The sequence below is a fragment of the Oppia nitens genome, unplaced genomic scaffold (genome assembly GCF_028296485.1).
Source record: "Oppia nitens isolate AA-2021 unplaced genomic scaffold, nextdenovo-longstitch-racon4-pilon3 scaffold4_pilon_pilon_pilon, whole genome shotgun sequence".
NCBI lineage: Eukaryota > Metazoa > Arthropoda > Arachnida > Sarcoptiformes > Oppiidae > Oppia > Oppia nitens.
This window is the reverse complement of record NW_026533232.1, coordinates 7,099,132-7,124,517: the sequence shown is the minus strand read 5'-3', so window position 1 is coordinate 7,124,517 and position 25,386 is coordinate 7,099,132. Positions and strand designations below refer to the sequence as shown.

The window sequence follows — 25,386 nt, the reverse complement described above, 5'->3', positions numbered from 1 at the left end:
ACTAATTTAGATTAATTATTACGGCATTTGAAATAAATTTATATATTTTAATAACGTGTTGTCTAAATACTACATCTAATTTACAAATTAAAATAACTTTTAAATACATTCAATTATATTAATGCCTTTTGAGATAAGGTATTAATACAATACAATTATGACTATCAAATACTTATTAACACATATGTTGTGTAAATTATAATTACTGTTAATTGTGGACCACAAATACAATTATTTGAAACACATTTTGGCTATTTATTGTTATACCAGTAGTTAATAAATGAGACAATAACTAAAACATATTGTCCGTAAAGAAGGAAAGGCAGGTTAATTAGTTATACAATGAATATATTGACTAAATTATCATTACATAACAAACAAATCATTGCTTTCATTAATTTTGTTTTTCATTTTACAATAATTGTATTTATCAATAATTATATTATTATGTACATCAAATTACCATATACTGTATATACAGTATAGTAAATATACCGGTATAGTTTCATATAAATTATGGCAATATATACTGTATATATATATATATAATTTTAATATTCATATTTAAGAAAAATAAAATTTTAAAACAAAACAACAAAACAATAATAATCATTGGTATTTGAATTAAAATAATATACAAAAATTTCTATTACTGTAAATGATAGGTTATACTAATTTTAATATTTTACAATATACTGTATATGGTATTAATTTGATGCTATAAACAGCAAAACAAAACAAAACGACTTATTTGTGATCAATTAAGAATTGGTCGCCGTCTCTAACATTATATGTATATAACTTCTTTTGATTGAAGCGCAACAGTTCCGGTCCTATGAGATCTGACATCTCACTGTCCACATAAAAGACACGCATTTGAGTGGGAGATACGCCAAACATTGACCTAAATTAAGCAAATGGTAATCAATTAGTTAATATATTTAAATATTTAATTTTAATACCAAATAAAACAAACCCTAATTCAGATTTAAAATCTCCAACAGATTTATTTAAATCAATTTTCAATTGTTTTTTATGTGTTTTTTCGTTGTCTTCATTAGTGATTTCATCTTCATTATAGACTACTTGTACTTCTGCGTGTTTTGGCGGCGAAAAATCCAATTCAGCAATTGGGTCAACCCGTCCATGGATTGACAATAAAGTAAAAAATCTAATATTTATTAAAGATTAATATTTATTAATATCTTATCAATATTATATATATGTATATACTTTTGTGGTTTCTCCCAGTGCTCATTCATGACATACCAACGAAGAAAAGCTTTCTCAGCAAATACTCGTTCATCTTCTGTAATATCACTTCCATTAAGTCGATGAATATTAGGGAGACGTGCGATCAGATGGTGACGTCTGCTCTCTGGTCCTTCAATACCGTTGAGAAGATGTAATCCTTGACAACGAAGTTGTCGTAATTTTGGCAAATGGTTGAGCCTTTCGATGCATTGCCACGACTTGATGGGCCAATTGGTTATATTAAGACTCTGTAAATTAGGTAAATATTTGATCGCTTCTTCAGGAATCGTCGATATATTGCAATCAGCCATTGTTAGGCCTTCCAGACAGGGAAAAGTTCGCATCAATTTTTTAAGGTCTTCCCAATTGCTTAACTGTGGATTTCCGCTTAAATATAAGTATTTAATATTTAGATATTTATGGCCGGGATTTAAATCGACAGACGAATAGTCATTGAGACTGAGGTGTAAGTCATCGACTGAAGGCATGGAATCGAGTAATATTCTCAATGCATACCAAGGAATTCGTGTATTATTGAGTACAAGACTTCTTATATTTTCAAATCTATGTTTTCCTAAGCTTTCAATATTACATTTCGTTAAATTATTTTCACTCAAATTAATAAATCTTAGATTAGGCATAGATCGGGCTATTTTGAAAACTTCTCGCATATCAATCAAATTATTTGACGCTAAATCCAGTTCCTCGACTGTCGAACATAATTCCCGAATCTTTTTCTCCGGTCCGGCGCTTTTGACCCGACATTTGTTTAGTGAGAGTGCCGGCGGAAGGATTAAATGATTACCTATTAATTATTTTAATTTTATATTACTTTTAATAACTTAATATGAAACAGTTGACAACTTACTGTATTTTTTATTAATTACATTTATAATTATAATTATATAGTAAACTACTGTATTATGTGATAGTCGTTAAGTTTAAGTAAATTAAAAACTGGTTTTGCAGACAACTCTCTCTCTCTCTCTCACTCACACACATACATACACTCAATATGATTTGTTTGTTAGTTTTCCTCAAGTGGTAAGTATTACAATTATATTAATATTTTTTAAATATTAATTATCTTATTTTTAAATGCAATAAAAAACAAATTAAAATTATATTAATAAATCATATATTTTGTTAATGACTGAAATCTAATAGGTTTGTATTACAAGTGATTATAGATAAAGATAGTGAAAAGCAGGATATATATAATATGACCCACTTTTCTATTACTTTATTTTAAACACATATCCATCTCTTATATTAGGAAATCGAGATTATGTGACATAAATAGCACTATTAATGTCTGTCTCTCTTCACATTCACTGCTATTCACATCTATTACACATTTTTATTATAATTAAATCTTTTTAAAAAAAGTTGTTTTATATTAACAATAAATCCATTAAAATTTAAATTTAACTTTTTTTTGTTAAATATTTCCTAAATATTGAACATATCGGGAATAAAAATAACTAAAATATAATTGTATGACTACATTTTATTAATTATATTTTTTATACACGTACTATAATTTAAATATAAATAAAAATTTATATTAAATTTTATAATAGTAAATAATAAGATCAGTATTGTTCAAAGATTTATTGAAATTATTTTTTTTGCATATAACCAAAAAACTAGTTATATAAGTTAGATAAATTGCATTAATAATCTCATAAAATGCATGAAAATTATAAATGAATAGAAATATTAAACATAATATTGATAATAAATATTTCATAAAACAAATTATATTCATAGATATAATAAAATAAATTATTTAAAAAATAACATAATCAGCATTTATATGACAACAATATTTGAGTTTCATTTATATATGACATTAATTTTTTTCTATTTATTTATATTTCATATTTAATTATATTAGTTAACATTAGATTGTGTTTAGATAACAGTTATAATAATGTATATAATAATAATAATTTGATACTTGAAATTAAAAAAGCAGTTTTCATAAAACTTGAATTATTAGTGAACTACAAACAGATCAAAACTACATTATATTATTATAATAATACTTTTATACTAAAATTATAACTGATATATCATATATAATGTAGTTTTATTTATATAACATATAAAGCTTTTGTATTAAATGGAAAATTTTATATATAGTGTAAAAAATTTAAAAATAAATAAATAGAGCACTAAATGGTATTAAACATTACATTTCATTGCAACTATTATTGAGATCACTTATAATAAACTAAATAAATAAAACTAAATTAGTTTTATATTTAATTAAAAAAATAAATAAGTTTTTTTTTGTGATTACACCAATATTTAATAAAATTAATAAATTATTGTTTAAATAATCGTCACTTTAGTAATCATAGTAATAGTGTTAATACAGATCTGATATAACATGTATTGTTGTACTACAGCTATACTACGGTATAACTCAATGATCATATGATTGCATACATAAACCAATACAATATGTAATGAGTAATGAAGTGATAATAAAAACAATAAAAATCATATGATTTGCAAATGAAATGAAATGTATTGAATGGTTGCATATAATTACCTGACTTAGCACCGGGCGATAGGCCTCCCACGACAAACACCTCATAGGGACAGTCGTCCAGTTGATAGTCGGCATACCTCTGGAGCAATACATCGACAAATGAGTTGAAAGACATAGTAATTGATATCAATTGCTGTAATATTGAGCCCAATGTTTACACACAATAACACTAACACTGAGACAAACTGTGGTCTCATTCAAGGCTAGCATTCAATACATTATATTATATTAACAAATATTTAAATATTTTGCAATCAATTGATTTCAAAATCAATAAATAATTTGCAAATTTATATGAAAATAAAACTTAAAATATGATTAATTTGAATTACATTTGCATTAAATAAGATGCAATCAAACCGTTATAATAATTAATACGAATAATTGATTTGAAACGTTAAATACGTTTTGCAATTCAATGAATGCACTCAAAACTGTTATACTGTTTGTTGTATTGTAAGTATAGTAAGTATTGTAAGTATTAACTGCTTTATTATCAAACACTCTCTCATTGACTCCAATGTTGTTATTGTTTATAATATATTTTCATTTATACTGTAATAGTAATACAGTTATTGTATATGTATTTAACATTTCTAATACTCAGACTTATTACGTGAAAAAGCAGCTGTTTTTCAATACACACATTACGTCTCACTATTTACTTGTTATTACAATATGATTGTATACTACAGTACTGTAGAGTATTATTAATAATATACGTATAGTTTTTTATATGACTTTAGTTTGTCATTTAAATAGTTAAATCATCATAATTTTATTATTGAAGGCTAACTATTTTTTGTTTGTAAAGAAAATCTATATAAATTTCTAACCAATATATTGATAAAAGATATTTAATTCATTGTTTATTATTTTTTTAAAAAGAGATATAAAACAAGTTTATAAATATGCAAACATTAATTAAAATTATATTATTTTTATTAATTATATAATTTATAATTAATGTTAAATAAAATTATTTTAATAAATTGTATTTTTGCAATAAAAACACAAACCATTTCATTTATTATATTTTATATCATTCAATAAATTTAATATATTATTTTAAAAATAATACTGGACTTAGTTTACGTAAAACTAACCATTAAATTTACATATCATTTAATAAAATATGTTTATTAAATAAAACTAAACTTTTATTTTATATTTTAAAATTTAATTATATTAATTTTCTAAATTTAAGTTTGTAGTTTTTTAAATTATAAAATTGATACTATTTTTTTTATAAAAATTAAAATTTACTTATTAATTCATATGATAATTAATATATTTTTATAACATATTTAAATATAAACTACTGTATATTGTTTAAGACTTTTTATTAATCTGATATACTATTTTTATTTACAAAATAATTAACCCATTAATAGTATTATAAATGTATAGTTAGTATTTGTTAAAATCATTTGATATTTTGTTTTATATACAAACTTAGGAATTTTCATATCAATGTTATATTTAATATGAAATATAGTGATAATAAAATTTATTTAAATTGAGATTTTTTAGTTTGAAGTGCAGGTAATGTTAATTGATGTTTGTCTGCCAAATAACATAGTAATTGATTTATAAAACTAAAAGTGTGACTAAAAATAAAGATTATTTATATAAATATGAAGTTATAGTGTAAACCATATGTCTATTTGAATGATTGAAATTCGCATTGAATTAACACATAATTTGAAACGATATGCTCTAAAATAAAAAGAAATAATAGTAATAATTAACAGAATATTCTATAGTTTTAAGGAATTTATTAAAATTGTAACAAATTTTATGGCATTCAATACATGAGACTATAAATGAGTTTTTCGGTTATGATTTTTTTTAGAGACAATTACACAACAGTTATAAACATTTTAAACATAAATAAACTTAATCTGAAAACAACTATAAAATCAATGATTGCAGTGACATATCTGACACACATTTGCCAGTCTTTTAATATGTTTGACATCAAGATTGCGATACCATTGCTGACCGTCAGATGGTTGTACTGCTAAAGCATTGATAGCCAACTGTTCCAAGAATAGTCTGATCTCCCTTTCAAACAAAGTTTGCATACATTTAAATGACATCAATTGGTATACAATTAATTGTATCATTTATATTGACATTAAAACTAATTGTATGATATGACCATCAAAAGAGTCCAATTGATAGCACAAGTAGTCTATGGATAATATGGTGTTGAATGAGTTGGTGTTAGGTGGGGGCAGTCAGTCATATAGTACTGTATTGTACAGTATATGATTGTTTGGTGTTTGCGCGCACTGTGCAAATGTATGGATAGGGAGGTAGAGCACTGGTGTCGGCACATACTGTACACTATACAGTCTACAGCTAACCGTACAGTATGTGTATTGCTATGCTATGACTGCCACACCCATACCCATACCCATGCTATGGACTGTCGTATGTGTGAAATACAGTACAGTAGGCATTGATATTGAATGCAATAGACGATTGTGTGCAACACTACAGACATAGCATTATATGTATTGCTATATAAGCTATAATACCATACATTATATACATATACTCTATATATGTATGAAGTGAAGGACATTACATATAACACAAACGTATTGACCAAACCATTGAATTTATATATCAATGAATTACGGGCTGTGAGTAGTGGACACCTGCGAGTCGATGGTTAGTCAATGAAGAGTCAAAGTGACCACTAATTGTCAGCCATGTATCACACGATTGCATAGAAGTGCCATCATTTGACCCATTGATGGCCCACAAGAGGCCCGAGAGTGCACTCAACCACAACCACCAGTGATACCACCAATTGATGACTCCGATGACAGTGCGTCTGTTTTGCCAATCATTAATCAACAACATTACCATCAACTGTATCATCACGTGAAGCACTCATTTAACTATTTGATTGTTTTCATATTGAAAGATACCGTTTGTTTGCATCACTCGCCGATCGGCAACAATACTTGAGTCAAGTCATCACTCAATCTATATCTTTGATTTGTTGGGAGATTTACAACAATCTCTTCAATGATAAACAGTTGGTTAACAAGTGATTCGTTGTTTAATTAAAGCAAAAAGACGGCAAAGAGATCGTAAACGTTTACAACGATTGCCATAAATATTGGCACAAATAGTGTCTGTATTGTTGTTTGTGTTGCTTTAAGTGGTGACCACTTGAAGACAACACCTCGAGAACCCTTCAAAACGGGGATCTCAGTTATGGCCTGTTGTCTGAGCGAAGAGGCGAAGGAACAAAAGAGAATTAATCAGGAGATTGAACGCCAGCTCCGCAAAGACAAACGCGATGCCCGACGGGAACTCAAACTACTACTTCTCGGTACTCATTAATACTTGTTTTATATGATCCATACTATCCTCTAATGCTATTCCCATCTCATCTTTGACTCGCATTATAATTATAATCATAATTAAGATTTCCTCGTATCTCATGTTTGATACCAATTGACAAACACTGTATTGTATTACTTAATTGCAATTTCTATCTTTTATATGTTTACCATAAATGTATGTTTAATTGAATGATAATCTAAATGTTTAATAATATGCTATAATTTAGTTATATAAATGATATGATAATCCTAAGCGATGATCACTGTTTCAATTGATGATCAATTAGGTGTACAGCGCAGCCATATTTGTCATTATATTTAGACAGACATATAGAGGAAGGCATGCATTTTTAATTATAAAAGACAATTATTTATTGAAATTTATAGCCAAATCATATTTTTATGAAATGTTTATAAACCAATGACTATATTAACATTGCTATTATACAGTATCTACTTTTACACTGTCATACATGTTGTTATATCTGTATTTAAATTGCTTATACATAGTATATAAATATATACAGTATTATTATTATTATTAAACTATATTAAAATGAATCATATTTGCTGAAAATATTAGTTTACATATTACTAACTTAATTCATTGGATAATTTTATTGTAAGCAATCTTGGTTTATGTAAATGTATTTAAGGCAATCATTTTATAACACTTTGATTTTTTATATAAGAGATACATTTAAGTCGGAAATTATTTACATATCGGTTACTAACAATTTAATATAGACTTTAGTTAATACCAGTGCTTTATTGCTTAATATATATATATATTAATTGCATCTTTTAAATTGATTATTTTTATAAAATTTTATATTTATTTCATACTATTTATATTATTTTAATAGTCAAATGCAATTAATTGTACATTTATTATATGTATTCACACAATGCTATTAATTAATGATAAAAAACATAATTTTTGTTACTTTTAATACATTCGACAAAATTTATTGAAATAATGCATGATTTGTGTTATTGTTTGACATATGACTCAAATGTTTTGCAATTGAATTTAATGGTTAAAAAACATATTAACAATATATTTAACAATATATTTAACTAACATTTTTCAAACATTTTTCAAACATTTTTATGCATTTATTCATTCAATTCAAATGTAAACAAAACTTGAAACTCATTGAAAATTTGTTGTATAGTTTATATTATTTTGATGGCATAAGAAAAACTTAATTTTACAAATTATAAATATTAGCCACTTATGCAATGTTTGTATAGTTTTGATATTTTTGAGTTTTAGTAATGATTGGCAACTCTGACCCAAACATATATACAGTATATATATCTTAGTTTTTATGATAACATTTATATAATTTATATTTCTTGCTTGAGTTGATGTTTTCAATATAATTGTTTTGTCGTTTTCTTAAGTTATACATATGTATCGAAATATTTTGCATTTTATTATATATTGATTACTAAATATTTTGCATTTAATGACTTATTAAAATTATATATGTTTTACTATTTAATAAATTAAATGCTTTTACTGATAGAAAAAAATAAAAATTATAAGTAAAGCAAATATTGAATGCAAACAAACATTTAAGACAAACTACTGTATAATTCTGTAGTTTAAAACTTTGTTTGAATTTACAAAAGCACTCAATGAGTGAATTTGTTTAATAAATAAAATGGTAAATAAAAATAATAAATATATTAAAAATTATTTTATATTTATATTTTTAGGCACTGGAGAGTCGGGAAAGAGTACATTCATTAAACAGATGCGAATAATTCATGGGTCGGGCTATTCGGATGAAGACAAGAGAGGGTTCATCAAACTTGTCTATCAGAATATCTTTATGGCTATGCAAAGCATGATTAAAGCCATGGATTTGCTCAAAATCCCTTATAAAGATTCAAGAAATTCAGTAATTTTTATTATTAATGATTTGTTAACAATTGGTTAATAATAAATTGTTAATTAATTTGTCGGATAATTTAGGAAAATGCAGATTTAGTGCGTTCTGTAGACTACGAAACGGTTACCACATTTGACAGTCCATTTGTTGAAGCCATCAAACAATTGTGGTCTGACTCTGGAATCCAAGAATGTTATGATAGGAGGAGAGAGTATCAGCTCACAGACTCTGCCAAATAGTATGTGTTGATTAAAGTCAATGGACACACTATTTGTGTTTATTAAATGAATGAAATTATGTTTTATAGTTACCTGAGTGATGTCGATAGAATCGCTGCCACTGATTACTTGCCTACACAACAAGATATTCTTCGAGTCCGAGTGCCTACTACTGGCATCATTGAGTATCCGTTTGATTTAGACTCTATCATATTTAGGTATGTCTTATAGTTGAACAACTATTGTTAGTCTTATACATAGATAATTGACTATTTATTATATCAATAGAATGGTAGACGTTGGCGGCCAAAGGTCGGAGCGGCGAAAATGGATTCACTGTTTTGAAAATGTAACTTCAATTATATTCTTAGTCGCCTTAAGTGAATACGACCAGATCTTATTCGAGTCAGACAACGAGGTCAGTCATGTTTATTATATCTATTTGTCACCACAACTAACCCTATTGTATACCAACAGAACCGTATGGAAGAAAGCAAAGCGCTATTTAAGACGATCATCACATATCCCTGGTTTCAAAACTCATCAGTTATTCTCTTTCTAAATAAGAAAGACTTATTAGAAGAAAAGATAATGTATTCCCATCTCGTCGACTATTTTCCTGAATATGACGGTATATTAGCCATAAATTTTTATTTTTTAATTTCAAGTCTTTAATTGACTATTTGATAATATTTTGATAATAAAAACTATAGAAAAATTTATTGCTTATCACACTAATAAACAAGTAATTTTAGACAATGATTTATGAATCAACGAATATTTGTTTTTTAATAGTATTGTTAGCTTGTATTTTACTAATATATTAGATATCACTTGTACCAGATCCTATATGTCACTAATTTCTGATTTTTATTGTTATTTGATTTATGAATTATACAGTATATTTAATTTATAGCAAATTGAATCAACTTGAGTTTATATATTAAGGCATTTTTTATATTTAATAAAAGAAATTAATATTAAAATATTAAACTATTATATAATTAATAATTTATATATTTAAAAATTATTGTTACAATTTTTAGGGCCAAAGAAAGATGCGATACACGCGCGAGAATTTATATTAAAGATGTTTGTCGACCTCAATCCCGATAGTGAAAAGATAATATATTCTCATTTTACGTGTGCCACAGGTTTATATTAATTTTTATTTATTGACATTTTTTGTTTGTTTGCATTTAATGACTCACTTTAATAATACTAATAAATTATTTTTAATATCAATAGACACGGAAAATATCCGGTTTGTATTCGCAGCCGTAAAGGATACTATACTTCAGCTTAATTTAAAAGAATATAATTTGGTTTAATAGTCATTAAGTGATTCTTTTAAAATATAAATATAAACATTTGTATTGTTATTGAAAAATGAAAATTATTAATATTTAATAATTGAATGAAAAGAACCGTAAAAGAGGTCTGTTTTTTGATTGATATTAAGTGAAGATTGAAATGAGAGGAAGATATGCGAAGAATTTTTGGAAACATTTTTAAAAAAGTTGTACAAATTTGTTATAATTAAGTGTTTTTATATATATATATAAATAATAATAAGTGTCAGTCAATGTGTGCGCCAAACTAAACAACCGCTTTTGATGAGCAATACATCGGGAGGATTACTAACGAACTGTTGGTGTGAATTGAGTGCCGGACTGTTGCATCACTCCATCTCCATCTCTCCATTGAATGCATTGGCCATAACTATTATGAAGTGCAGCTCTCTGTGCAGTATAAATGATTATTTTAAACAAATTATACATATAATTAATAATAATAATAATAAAACTGATTTTGAATAATAATTATTAAACAAAACGGTTTAAGTACTTGTATTGCATCAAAACAACACTTTCATTGTGCACATCAAATCAAATCATTTGTATTAGCCATCAAAAAAAAACTTCAAAACAAATTTCAGCCAACATTCAGACATTCATAACTCTCGGGGACTCCAAAAGTCAAACTACTAAATAATAGTGCAATTTATTTGTTAATTTGCAACACAAAACCAGCTAAAGATAGGATGAAATGTTTTTACTGAATCTAATCTGAAGACAACTTTTTTTATTTGACTAAAAGTTATTTTCTCGTATATTATTCAACGCTTTGCTATATTAGAAGTTGATTGACTGATACCGATAAGATATACATTAATGGACACCCGATTGATGGACAAATTGGGCAAAATTTAGTATTATAATTATATATTGACTGATTTCAACAAAACTCCTCTATAATTGAATTGTTATTATTTAATAATTTTTGTCATAAGTTACTCTTCTTACAAATGAAACAAATAATTTTGATTTGACATTTGATTTAATAACGAGTGATAACAACAAAAAAAAACAAAAGTAATTTTACCACAAAAACAACAAAACCTATGATAATATTTTGTTTTTAAACAATACAACAAAAAGTTTCACTGAAGACAAAAGTATTGATTATATGGTGTATTATATTAATTAACTTTATTAGTATTATTATTATTTAAAGATATTTGAATTTTTGATAATTTAAATTTTTAAATTAATTTTTATGTTTATTATGATTTTTGTTAAAAGGCAGCCAACAAGAAATTAAGTCTCGTATTATTTTAAAATTATTTTTGCATATAATATATTATTTAAATTGATTGTTTAGTTCCCAAACAAATTGAAGATTACATCAAATCACACAAATGTTGTTCATCATAAAACTGCTCTGTTTTTATATAAATTTTATGAAAATTATAATTATTTAATATTTTTTGCTTAATTGAAATACAATTGAGAAAATTACTGTATTATTGTTATATAAAATGTATGATTATATAATAGAGATGATTGGGATGGGGTTTGAACGACAAGGGGTACGAAACTGTTGACCAACACAGACATGAATTGGTAGTGCATTGCATGTTATGTACAAAATTTATAAAATAATGTGTTCTTTACTTGAAATGACTTAATTTGTAGCTAACAGTGCCAACAAAATAACATTTTTCAATACAAGAGCCAAAAACTAACAGTGCTTTCTATCACTTTATATAATATCTGTAAAAAATTCTGTCTCTTTTATGACAACAAAATGCTTGACATTTGGCGACCCATCTAAAGGTGCTCTCAAAGTAACTTTTTGTCATTACTTTTAATTTGATTATAAATTATTTGTCAAATTAACTGCAAATAATTTGAAAAAATCAACCGCAAGAACAACATTATTATCGACAATATTAAGGACAACATCTCCGCCAACAACTGAGTCTATATTTAATATTCATTTGAATTTTTCTCATTAATCAAACATCAATTTTGTAATTGTATGACAACTATAAACAAATTATATGCAGATATTATTTGATATCTTTTTATTTTCAATTAACCTTTACTTAAATTGAAAGTTCAATGCATTTAAAAAAATCATACAATAGTTTAGTAATTACCGGTAAATTACTGCCAATTATATACAATAGATATTAAAAACATTTATAGTTTAGTTTATGGGAATTAACAAATATGTCAATTAAGATGACCATGCTCATTTTTAAATGCACTGTACTTTTGTCTAATTTGTTACCAATTTTTTAATTATTTAATAACTAATTGGTCTAAATATTACAATACTTATGATATACAGGTATAAGTATAATAAGTTGTATATTATTAGTGATATATACTGTAATATATATATATATATAATTTAATATCAATAATGATTTGGACGACAATTGGTATAATTGTTCGAAATTTGGTCTCAAATTGATTAGACATTTGGTAACTAATTGTGTGAATAGTTATAAACATTGATTGCTATGCAGTGACAGTCAGTCTCATTGAAGACAATGTTTGAGCGCATGTCTAGTGATTTCATCCATTAATACATTGACTAAAAACAAACATTTTAAACATCACTTGATTTGATTGTCGGTATTATTAATGTCTTAAGTGGTTATCTCTGGTATTTGATTGTTATAATAGTAAGCGATGGGAAACTGGAAGTTGGAGGCCTTCAAAATGGCAATTTACATGTCTTTCCCGGTCTCGGCTTTTATACTCTTCAATTCACCGCATTTTTACGAGAAGACACTCTTCGAGTTTCGCCAAGAAGTGGATCGATGGACCACTAAAGACAAACATCTCGAAGAATATACTAAACTTTGTCAAAAGATTAATATGGAGAAAAAACTTAAGGCTCTTGAGATGACAACCCCTTCCAAATGATGACAATTGCTTTCATCTTAAATGACCATTTGGTGCCATTTGATGATACTTGAGGTCATCGATGTATATAATGTTATGTCAAATCAAATGATTGGCATTTTGTGTAGATTTTAAATATTAAAATTAGTCATTTTATATAATTAAAATGCATTGGCATTTAAATATTTAATAAATGTATACAAAATTGATAATAAAAATAATTGAGTTTATATTAACTTTAAAAATACATAAAAGTTTATTTTAATTTAGTTTAGACTTATTATATTACAGATACACTAAACTATTTATTATATATATATATTAAAATATATATTAAATGATATACAAGTATATTATTACTGATAAATTTGATTGTCGTAATAAATAAAAATTGAATGATATGCTAATACAGTATAAATATATAATAATGTATTAAAATATCAAAACTAATTGATGAATGATTTTAAATTATTTTAATATATATTGTTATAATAATTATTGTTTAGTGATTTATTTATTATTCAAATAAATCATAAATCAATTAATCGATGAAAATCTAATAATCAATTTAAATGTTTCTATAAATGTATGTCAAATGTTGTCGTACTTTATGAACACATATTTGTGTTAATAATTGTTTTGTTGATTAATATAAATGTTTTGTCATTAAAACCGGCGATCATTTGGTTTGTATTGCATTTGAATTGTTGGCCAAAGAGTTGATTGCAAATTGATATCACTTTGAGGTCAGACCAGTGATTGTCTACAAAACAACAGTTGACTTCATTGCATGGATTTGTTGTCCAACTATTGAAAATCCCAATAAAATCCAACCGTTTGTTTGTTTAAAGTTTTTTGATGAAGAATTGAATAAAATGTTGAGTTTATGTCGACAGTCGTTAACCCGTTTGAACCGCAAGTGTCTAATCGGTCACCGAGTGGTCAGACAATCGCATTCGGAACAGAAGATTCCAGAAAAGTATGAGAAGTTCCGTACGGGACATATGGATGAAGCAGTGGTTCCGTTCGGGTCGTGGAAAGAGGCCTTCAATAAGCAACAGAAAAAATATAACAAACAGTTAGCTTTAAGTCTTCTGTTTTTTGGTGGAACCGCTATTTTTGTATACAATTCAGGAGTAATAGACTTAGTTTTGCCGCCGCCGATGACTAATGATGATAAATATCACTTTCATTGGATGAAAAACTTGTTTAAATTTAGCAAACAATCGTTAAAAGAAGAAAAGTCTTCTTCTACTAAAGCAATACCCGATTTGCCTAAAGAAGTTCCATATCTTATAATAGGCGGCGGAACCGCATCTTTTGCCGCCTTTAGATCAATTCGAGCCAATGACCCGAAAGCCAAAGTTTTGGTTATTTCCGATGAAGACTATTATCCATATATGAGACCTCCTCTCTCTAAAGAACTCTGGTTTAGTAGTCCTGATCTAACAAAGAAACTAACATTTAAACAATGGAATGGAAAAGAGAGAACAATCTTCTTAGAACACGAAGAATTTTATTTACCACTTGAAAAACTAATTCAATCGGAAACCGGAGGCGTTTCTGTTCTCAAGAATTATACTGTGGTTAAGTTGGATGCAACCGATAGGAAAGTATACTTAGATAACGGGGAGATAATATCATATGATAAATGTTTGATTGCAACCGGAGGAACACCTAAAAACATCGAACCATTTATTACTTCGCCATCCGATGTCCAGAAGAGAGTGATTTTGTACAGAAATATTGCAGACTTTCATCGTTTAGAAGATATTTCACGAAAAGCTAAATCAATAACAATAGTCGGCGGAGGCTTTCTTGGTAGTGAATTGGCCTGTGCTTTGGCCGGTCGGTCCAAACTTTACAAAACCAATCTCATAGTCAATCAAGTATTTCCTGAAGAAGGAAATATGGGTAAAGTTTTGCCTCAATATCTTTGCGAATGGACTACAAATAAAGTTAAATCTGAAGGTATGAATAGATTTGTTGTGGATTTGATTAATAAACGATTATCTATTATATGATAGGCGTTAATGTAATTCCTAAGACCAGTGTTAAAGACGTTCAGTTGGATGGAAATCAATTGGCTTTAAGTTTAAGTGATTCCAATAAATTGAAGACCGATTATGTTATATTAGCCGTCGGTTTGAACCCTAACACACAGTTAGCAGAAACATCAGGTCTAGAGGTTGATGATGTTTACGGCGGATTTAGAGTAAATGCCGAACTTGAAGCCCGAACTAATTTATGGGTAGCGGGCGATGCCTCCTGTTTTTATGATATTAAACTCGGCCGAAGACGTGTTGAACATCACGATCACGCCGTAGTTAGCGGACGGTTAGCCGGAGAGAATATGACGGGTGCTCACAAACCTTATTGGCATCAATCGATGTTTTGGTCGGATTTAGGCCCTCAAGTTGGATATGAAGCCATTGGTATTGTCGACTCATCACTGCCTACTGTTGGTGTTTTTGCAAAAGCATCAGAAAAAGATACCCCGAAAGCTGCGGTTGAGAAAACCGGTGAAGGAATTCGCTCCGAATCGGACCAAAAAGCTGAAGATGTGCTCAAAACAGAAACAACTGAATTAACTGAAGCAGTTCCTCGAACACCACTACCGGGTGATGACTTTGGAAAAGGAATTATATTTTATTTGAAAAACAATATAGTGGTCGGCATTGTCTTATGGAATGTCTTCAGCCGAATGCAAATCGCCAGAAGAGTTATTAATGAGGGAAAGCCTTTTGAGGATCTGAATGAAGTGGCAAAACTGTTTGACATTCACTCCGATGAATGATCTCTTCCGCAATTGTTATACAATTTAGATGTTTTGTTACTTTAAATAATTATATAATTATGAAATACCTTAATAAGTAAATATTTTAATGAAAAACAATTATTAAATTTGAATACTATTAATAGTTAAGCCATTATATTTATATTGAATTTATATTTTAACATTAAAACATATTTATAGATAAATGTTTATAATAATAATAATAATAATATATTATATTTAATTTATAAATATATTGTATGTATAACTTAATAATATAATATAAGTTCTTTTATATATTAGCTCTTAATTTAATGATAATGAGCTTACATTTAATGATATTATTAGAACCGAACAAAAGGCACAAAATTTAATGTATATATTATACCATAAAATGTATATATATTTTGCTAGGATTTAGACATAGCTTAGAAAAATCTAAGTTATGTTGTAAATGATATATTGAATGTAAGTTTGTATAAGAGTTGATCCCAATGGCTAACAATTGCAATATTTGCTGTAATTTGAATTTCCATTGTTTTCCTTGTATTCGTTGTCCTCGAGTTTAATATTATCGCTAAAATAGCGACGGTTTGGAAGTCGAGGACTTGTTTCGACCACTCTTTGCATTCGAGTCATCACTAAATCCAATAAAGTCTCGACTGATTTGCTCACATTCTGACCCGAGGCCGCACTCGTCTCAAAATATTTAAGTCTATCGTTTGATTGAAACAATTATTATGATTAATAATTTTATAATGACTAGTGTTTAGAAATTTTCCAATATTCATAATACTGTACAATACAACATACAGAAAACTAACACTTTTGTTGTTTATAAACATAAATCATCTGAAAATATCTTTTTGTTTAAATGTTTTTAATAAATTTATTTCATTTTCTATTTAATCATTAATAAAATATAAATACACTATTATAATTTAAAATTTTAATGATTAATTAAAAATTATCTATATGTTATATTTTTAAGCTTGTATAATAATATTTTGAAACAATATATTGAAACAATATGGTTATTATACAGTATATTTAATGTATTAGATAATAATTTAATTGGAAAATTTTTAGATATTTTAATTATTTTAGGAAAATTTCAATTTTCAAAGACCAGTAATTTTGTTTTATACCCGTATTTTTCAGCCTCTTGTCGAGCCCTTTCCTCTGAGACAACTCTTTTATCATAGAGATCTGCTTTATTACCACAAAGAACGACATCGGGATCATCACAATAGGCGTGTGTCCGAAGCTGTTCCAACCAATTCCTGACATTTAAAAATGACTTTTCACTTGTTATGTCAAATACGACTATAAATCCCATCGCATCGCGAAAGAATGCAGTTGTAAGCGAACGGAATCTATTAATAGATAAATTTATATTAAAGTTTTAATTATTGTATTGAAAACATATAAAGAATATTCTGTGGGTCTATTGAATCGCTACAAGATTTTAAACTACAGCTACGCCTATAACCATAGCATTACCAGAGGATCTCATATTGGATCAAATTCTTTAATATTATTGAGAATAATTGAACCATTAATTTGATAGGCATTCCAATGGCCACAATAATCGCAATCATTTTACTTAAAATGATATCAAATACAACCTATTAATGCATACAATTAGACAATTATGGAAATGGGATTCACATTTTCATCACAAATGTCATTAATATATGAATAATTTATTTATTTTTGTGTATTATCTATACTGTATATACTGTATGTTATTATAATTTACACTATAATGTTCTGTAGTTTCACAATAAGCAACAATTGAATTTTATTGCAGATATTATGAGTTGAACATACCTTTCCTGACCCGCCGTATCCCATAATTGTAGATAAACTCTTTGGCTCCGACCTATGATGCCATCACTTTTTAGAGGCTTATAAACCTTATTATATTTAAAATTATACAATAATTTATTAAATAAAAATCAATAATTTTTTATTTAACATACAATTCGTTTTTCTCTAAAATCAATGCCAACCGTTGATATAAATTTTTGGTTGAATGACCCGTCAGTATATTGATAAAGAAAACTGGTTTTTCCAACACCAGAATCGCCTGTAATTAGCGAATCATAAGAATTTCAAAATATTTTATTTAAAAATTTCAAAAATAATTTATTAAAGATTTTCAAAAATAATTTTAAAAATAAAATCAATACCTAATGTTAAAAATTTAATCAGATAGTCGTAATCGGAAGAATTGCATGAATTGTTATTATCGCTCATCCTTTAAACAAATGTTTATTTATTAAATTTTATTGATATATTAAAAATAAATAAATATTACATTGTTTTAAAAATAGTAATACAATCACTGCTAACGTTAGTTTTTTTCAGTTTAAATGAAATTTGCATGAAATTAGTTTTGTATCCATTTATTTACACAAAAATCATTTATTGATGCAAATTAGCAATATTGGCACTGTTAGGATAGATTAGCGCAAAGCTAAAATAATAATTAAATGCAGATTCATTAATAGCTCCAGGGACATTTTATTTACTATAAAACGCTTAGATAACAAAAATTTTATATAATTAAAAAATATATAATTATATTTTTTAATTAACAATTTTAAGAATTCATATAATAAAAGATATGGCATCAATATACTGTATATTTATATTAATACCAATGAATTATAATGAATTATAATATGGGTATATATATATATATATTTCTATGTTAAATATAAAAATATAGAAACAATAAAGTATAAATTATATTAACGCATAAATCAAAATAAAACTTTATTGTTGAATATCTTATTTGAAAAAATATTTTACATATTTACTAAATAAAGTATAATAAATATCTCAAAATTACAAAATATATTTTAAAATATAAAGTATATATTGTATATTATAATATATATAAATATAAACATTATATAAAGTAACTTATTTAGAAATATTAAAATCTATGTAATATAATATTACAATAATGATAACAACAGTATTTCTTGAATAACTCTCTAAATATTTATGTTATTATAGATTAAAATAAATTTAATAAAACTATAGAATAGAAAAAATATATAATATATTAATAGTAAATAAACATTTAAATCATCAAAGCTGTAAAGATAATAAATTATGTAAAAAACAATAAAAAAAATTTAAGGATTTAGCTATTAAATACATATAAGTTATTATTATTTATAGTAAAATTAGTATAAACCCTTCAAAATTTTAAATAATTAAAATTCAATAAAATTAGTTCAAATAATTTTGTAATTGTATAGAAATGTTATTAAATTTTCATATAAACATTTAAAAGTATACAATATTTAGAGTTAAATAATTATATAAAAATTATTACCTTATATGATAAATGTATTTTCATATCTATAATAAATACATTATATTAAAAATATATATAAAGACATACTCGAAGTATACAATGGAAATCTCTATATTATAATAAATTATTTCTTATATTTCAGAACAGATATTTACAAATAACTGTCAAAAACTTAAATTTTGTTTCACGGGTAATGTATTTATCTAAAACTATAACTAAACTAAAAACAAAAATTTGTGAAATTTGTGAATCAATACAATGAATAATAAATGGGATTTTTGTTTAGTGAATAGAGAATAATAGAAAAATGCCATTTATTTGTAATGACATACACATTGCAAACACACCGAACAACTGCTCAATGAATTACTGTCGACTCGATTACTATTTGAGCCCACAATTCACTACTATTAGTTAATTATCATTTATTTCATATTAATATAACATTAATACTAAATATAGTTTTAATTCAAAACGATGTCTCTCTGGTATCAATAATATATACACATCAATGAACTAATATTTTTCAAATAATTTATTACTGATATTTAATACCAGTCTGATATAACAACCCACATATCATATACATTATATAATAATGGGAATTGTGTACTGCAATAATGTTACACTCAATTACCACTAAATATAAGTTATACTGTACTTATAAATTAAAAACTATCAAAATTTCTCATTTATGATTTGATTATAATTTTTATAAGTTATGAAAAATAATTTGTTTTCAGAAAATTACTGTTATTATTATAAGTACTAAACATTATATTAAACAAACTTTACTTATATTATATAAACTGTATATAATATTAATTTATATTTGCAACAACATTAACAAAATCTAAATTATATACTGTATATAACTTTCTAATAATGTGTATTTTGTATATCGAAAAAAAACAGAATAAAATATATATATATATATATATATATATATATATATATAATTTATATATAATATAGAAAAATAAAATATTACATTTCTAGACATACACTAGCATTTGATAGTTATTAGTTAATTAATAAAATACGAACTAATTTATTATAATTAAAAATTTATAAATATATAAAGTAATTATTAGATTAATAAAATTCATATAATTGAGTAATAGTATGACAATAATTAAGTAAAATGCATTTTATACGCAAACATATGGTATGTCATAACAAGCAGTAACCTAAATGAAAGTGCAATTCAAATATGTCTTAAATGGCACTTACCTTCAAAAAGCCTACTTTTCCACACTTTAGACAAACATTCAATTTTTCAACAAATCATTTTCTATAAGCTCTCAATTGAAATGTTCAAAGAAATGTTCAATCAATGCATTGATTACTTGTTGCACACAAACTAACGACTTATTGAATGCTAACTTAAATTCATTACAACACTATATTATAAGTCATTTCTTATTTTCATAAAATGTTACACTTTTTTGCTGATAAAAAACGGATGAATACGTCATTATAGTAACATATGATAGACTATTTGATAAAATATATTTACAGTATATAGAGATTATAGTGGAGACAAAATAAGATATATATAATGTATGATATACTGAAATATAGTGTATATTCTTATGAATTACTCATATATTCTGTTGTATTACTGTTTCACTTGAAGTCCAGAATTTCAATGCATTCATAGACCATATCAGGTAATTATATACCAAATATTGAGAACAAGAATATCATAACATATGCTTATTAATAAACAAATTTAATAATCAATACATTTGTATAGCATATTGTTTAATGAAAATATGCTTTAGTTAGTGTATTATAGTGTTATGTATTTATGTGTTGAGTTGGAGTTTCATTTAAATGCTTTAATAACCGCTACTACAGCACAACACAACCACTAGTAATACAGTATTACAAACATTACAATCGCTATTACATAACAGCATTGCTTAGTATGTATAACATAACACTAACATAGAGTCAAACAACATTTGTGAGAGAAATCAATAAATTCCTACATATTTTCATTCAATTCTTTGCAGTATTTGTTTGTTAATTATTTTGTTTTTTGTTTGTTTTAATACAAATTTATTTTTGAAACATTTTAACTTATAAACTCTATAATAGGATATATTAAAATTAATGTCATAATAATGAACTATTAAGTTGGACAAGAATTTAATTACAAACACAAGTTAATAATATAGAAATTATAATTAATAGACACACACTTTCATTAGCATATCTCCTGTACAATATCAATATATTTTTAATAAATCAAATAATTAAGCTTTCAATTTAATTATAACACTATTTATAAGTGAGGATACTCAGTATATGCTAATATGCTCAAAATTTAATAAACTTATAGAAAACTTATTGAAATTATTTTTGAAATTTTAATATTGAATTGCAAATAATAAATAATAAGCAATTTTTATAAATTATATATTATTTAATAATCCTGTTGCTAGAAATTGCTATTAACATATTAACATTTATTAACAGATATATTCATTATAACAATAATTATCGCATAATTATATTCAATATATAATAAATTTAATAAATTGGATCAATTATAAAAATTCTATCTAAATAAGATATAACTAAATTAAATATCTCTAATACTTATATATATATATATATATATATATATATATATATATATATATATATATATAATGGATATAATTAATTAAATAAAATTACTTTCAAACATATTAAGCGACGTTTGTTGAAATATTTTACTTAATTTAATTATATGCAAAATGTAATTATTAGAGTTATAAGAAACAATTATTGTACAGTAATATCATTTATGCTAATATTAGTTAATGAAATTATATTATTAATATTTATTATTAGAGAAATGTAAGTTTAATAATAAATTATCACTAATAACACTAAATACATGTATAATGACATTGTCATGAATCATGATTAATCAAATATAATATTTATTAAACAATACCTATTTATTCAATACATAGTTTAAATTATTTAAAATTTTGCTAATATTTGACTACATTTATGATTACTAATTAAGTACTGATTAACTGTAGGACTATACACTGTTTAGTATACAGTACTATAAATTATATAATTGTCAATTGAAGTCAATTATATGAATTAAAATATTGTTTACGTATTGAACTTAAATGAATTTTTATAGCAAATAACCCCTAATTAGTTATTAATAATCAATATAATTATAATTATAATCAATTAAACATTAATTTCATTATATATATAATTATTATTAATTTATATAAAAATTCAATGGTATAGCAAATGGTGTGACTTATTGGCCAATCAGTGATTCACACGAAGGGTCTCTACAATAGTCAAACCCATTGACATTACGTCACGTCATATATGTATGTGTTTTCAATACCTGTATTGTACTGTACTGTAGTGTACTGTACAGTGAATGTACTGAATGTAATCAATTCAATAATAATATTCATATAATACTGTATTAAAGTAATAATAATAATAATATTGTATTATAAAGAGTGATTAAACATTATTAATCCAAACAAATAAAAAAAATAAAAAAATTACAATAAAAAACGTTATTTAATAATATTAGCAAAATGCCCCCCATTTCGAGCAATACATATATGTAAGCGATAAATAAAATTTTCAATAATTTTTACAAAAGTGTTTTGATTAAAAAATTTAAAAGAGTTAATTATCCTTATTTTTAATTCATTTAAATCAATTGGAGGATTTTCAAATGGAAAAACATCCATTTTAGTCTTTCCCCAGAAACAAAAATCCAATGGATTTAAATCTGGGGAATGGCTTGGCCATTCGATTACATCAGTTTTAAGGCTAATTAATCGATTTTGAAAATGTTGTTGTAATAAAGTTAAAGTTGTATGTGCTAATAAATAAAAAATAATAATATTTTTATTAATTTATTTTAATATTAGCATAAAATTATAAAATATTTTAAAATTTCACTTACAATTGATATCACGAGTCACCCGAAACTCAGTTTTTAAGAGAACAGATCTCTTTCAACTCTCTTTTTTATAGTGCAATAAATGCTTTATATCATTGGTTTAGTTTAGGTGATGGTGGGGTGGGGTGGTTGTGAGATTAGGAAGTGATCTGGGTTTTGTTTGTGAGGGATAAGGCAAGGGATGGATGGAATAGTAGATAAACTAAAAAATGATAGACTTGAGTTTCGGTGACAATTCATATCAATTGTAAGTTAAAATTAAAATATTTTATAATTGTTTATAAATTTAAATTGAATTCTAGTCATAATCTATTAAAAAATCAAATAAATACCTGTGTGTGGACTGGCTCCGTCTTGCATGAATATTTGATTTTTGTAATTATCACCAGTTTTTTCTTTAAGATTTGGTATAAAATAATTTTCAATCATTGATTGATATTTTAATGCATTAATGGTATATTTTTGGCCTTTTTCTCGTTTAAAAAAATAAGGGCCAATAAAACCATATTTATAATTCCAAGCAACCCATACTGATAAATATTCAGGGTTGGCTTGAATTTCAATTGATTTATCTGGTTTTTCTGTGCCCCAAATTCGCATATTTTGTTTATTAACAAAACCATTTTTATGATAATTGCATTCATCAGAAAACCTGGAAAATAAATTTTTTAAAACAGTGTGAAAATAAATGTGAAGTTATATACGAAACGAGCAATTAAATTAAAATATTTATTATAAACTTACCAAACATTATCCAAATAATTGGCATTATCGTCCAATTTAATTAAAATCAAATTGCAAAAATCAACACGCATTTCCTTTGATTTTTCAGGTAATTTATGTACAAATTGTACTTTATAAGGAAATAAATTCAATTCCTTAACCAATATATTACGAATTGATCCATAACTTAAAATAACATTTATCGATTTTAAATATTCGCTAACTTTTCTTATAGATTTATAATTATTTATAGCATTTTTTACTAATTCAATATTTTGAGGTGTTAGTTTAGGCTTTTTATGGGGAACTTTGTGCTTTTTTTGGACAGTCTTATCCTGGTCAAATGTCCTATTTATTCTTAAAATTGTGTGTCGTGTTGGCGGCTTTTTGTCAAACATTTCCGCAAACTTATCTTGAACATATTTATGTTGTGATTTATAGCCATTTATATTTTTAAATTCTTTAAACCTATTATAAATACAAAATATTATTGTGTGAATTAAGATATTGTCAGCAATTGATTGAAATGTTTGATAAATACAGACATTTAGTTAAGAGTTTGCAAACAAATTGTGTTTGTATTTAAAACAATTGATTAAATACCAAATTATTAATAAGAAAACTGTGGACACAGTGAATGATAGTTTGATAAATAAACCGATTAAAAGAAGTAGAAGAAGACCGAAGAAATTAACGGAGAAAATGGTTTATAAATGACATTACATGGGTTGTGACAAACAGTTTGGTTACAAGAGTTTACTTCAGACACACATTAGGATCAAACATATGGATGTACAGACAATGATGTCAATACATGTTATGAGGGTAACAGTGTTAATGATAGCGATGGTACGGAAATCATTTCAGAGACCAACTGTAGTGATAGTTGAAGTGAAACAGAAAAGAAGGCTAAGAAAAAACAACAGAAGATGAAGACAACGACAAAATTATAGTTTAAGATAAATAAAACTTTTACTTACCAATGAACTATATAAATACATTCGTGTTCAGTATAATTACCACTTTTAACATTTAGATTGTTACCATTGTTTTCATTCATTTTACTAATTTAATTATTAATTAATAAAA

The 25,386-nt window shown here is 25.4% G+C and overlaps 4 protein-coding genes across 6 annotated transcripts; 2 read left to right on the top strand and 2 right to left on the bottom strand.

Moving 5' to 3' along the window:
• Positions 1-700: 700 nt before the first annotated feature.
• On the bottom strand, positions 701-4,330 carry LOC128959415 (tubulin-specific chaperone cofactor E-like protein). The gene is made up of 4 exons (XM_054305359.1): positions 3,818-4,330; positions 1,234-2,059; positions 977-1,171; positions 701-904 (listed from the first exon to the last, which is right to left on the bottom strand). The coding sequence occupies exons 1-4, from the start codon at positions 3,930-3,932 to the stop codon at positions 748-750; spliced, it is 1,293 nt and encodes a 430-aa protein (XP_054161334.1). The 5' UTR covers positions 3,933-4,330; the 3' UTR covers positions 701-747.
• Positions 4,331-6,206: 1,876 nt separating this feature from the next.
• LOC128960515 (guanine nucleotide-binding protein G(q) subunit alpha) lies at positions 6,207-11,820 on the top strand. Its single transcript, XM_054306615.1, has 8 exons — positions 6,207-7,172; positions 8,914-9,098; positions 9,173-9,327; positions 9,397-9,525; positions 9,596-9,725; positions 9,785-9,938; positions 10,354-10,461; positions 10,556-11,820. Exons 1-8 carry the CDS (start codon positions 7,055-7,057, stop codon positions 10,636-10,638), a joined length of 1,062 nt encoding a protein of 353 aa, XP_054162590.1. The 5' UTR covers positions 6,207-7,054; the 3' UTR covers positions 10,639-11,820.
• Positions 11,821-14,127: 2,307 nt separating this feature from the next.
• On the top strand, positions 14,128-16,354 carry LOC128960625 (apoptosis-inducing factor 1, mitochondrial-like). The gene is made up of 2 exons (XM_054306750.1): positions 14,128-15,480; positions 15,537-16,354. Exons 1-2 carry the CDS (start codon positions 14,385-14,387, stop codon positions 16,304-16,306), a joined length of 1,866 nt encoding a protein of 621 aa, XP_054162725.1. The 5' UTR covers positions 14,128-14,384; the 3' UTR covers positions 16,307-16,354.
• Positions 16,355-16,699: 345 nt separating this feature from the next.
• Positions 16,700-25,317, bottom strand: LOC128960623 (ras-related protein Rab-27A-like). 3 transcript variants are annotated; one of them, XM_054306748.1, is made up of 6 exons: positions 25,278-25,317; positions 18,481-18,548; positions 18,271-18,377; positions 18,119-18,204; positions 17,434-17,661; positions 16,700-17,000 (listed from the first exon to the last, which is right to left on the bottom strand). In XM_054306748.1, exons 2-6 carry the CDS (start codon positions 18,545-18,547, stop codon positions 16,784-16,786), a joined length of 705 nt encoding a protein of 234 aa, XP_054162723.1. In that variant the 5' UTR covers position 18,548; positions 25,278-25,317; the 3' UTR covers positions 16,700-16,783. The 3 variants fall into 3 exon arrangements, with proteins under 3 accessions (XP_054162723.1, XP_054162722.1, XP_054162720.1); XM_054306747.1 differs by lacking the exon at positions 25,278-25,317 and adding an exon at positions 20,856-21,008; XM_054306745.1 differs by lacking the exon at positions 25,278-25,317 and adding an exon at positions 18,609-18,730.
• Positions 25,318-25,386: the final 69 nt, after the last annotated feature.

Coding starts and splice junctions, on each gene's coding strand:
- LOC128959415 (XM_054305359.1), bottom strand. CDS start 3,932: ATGTCTTTCAACTCATTTGTCGATGTATTGCTCCAGAGGTATGCCGAC. Junction 2,060..3,817: donor ATCGCCCGGTGCTAAGTCAG/GTAATTATATGC, acceptor AATAATTAATAG/GTAATCATTTAATCCTTCCG. Junction 905..976: donor GATTTTAAATCTGAATTAGG/GTTTGTTTTATT, acceptor TGCTTAATTTAG/GTCAATGTTTGGCGTATCTC.
- LOC128960515 (XM_054306615.1), top strand. CDS start 7,055: ATGGCCTGTTGTCTGAGCGAAGAGGCGAAGGAACAAAAGAGAATTAAT. Junction 9,328..9,396: donor CTCACAGACTCTGCCAAATA/GTATGTGTTGAT, acceptor TATGTTTTATAG/TTACCTGAGTGATGTCGATA. Junction 9,526..9,595: donor TTAGACTCTATCATATTTAG/GTATGTCTTATA, acceptor TTATATCAATAG/AATGGTAGACGTTGGCGGCC.
- LOC128960625 (XM_054306750.1), top strand. CDS start 14,385: ATGTTGAGTTTATGTCGACAGTCGTTAACCCGTTTGAACCGCAAGTGT. Junction 15,481..15,536: donor AAATAAAGTTAAATCTGAAG/GTATGAATAGAT, acceptor ATTATATGATAG/GCGTTAATGTAATTCCTAAG.
- LOC128960623 (XM_054306745.1), bottom strand. CDS start 18,676: ATGCAAATTTCATTTAAACTGAAAAAAACTAACGTTAGCAGTGATTGT. Junction 18,549..18,608: donor ATTACTATTTTTAAAACAAT/GTAATATTTATT, acceptor ATTTGTTTAAAG/GATGAGCGATAATAACAATT. Junction 17,662..18,118: donor GATACGGCGGGTCAGGAAAG/GTATGTTCAACT, acceptor ATCTATTAATAG/ATTCCGTTCGCTTACAACTG.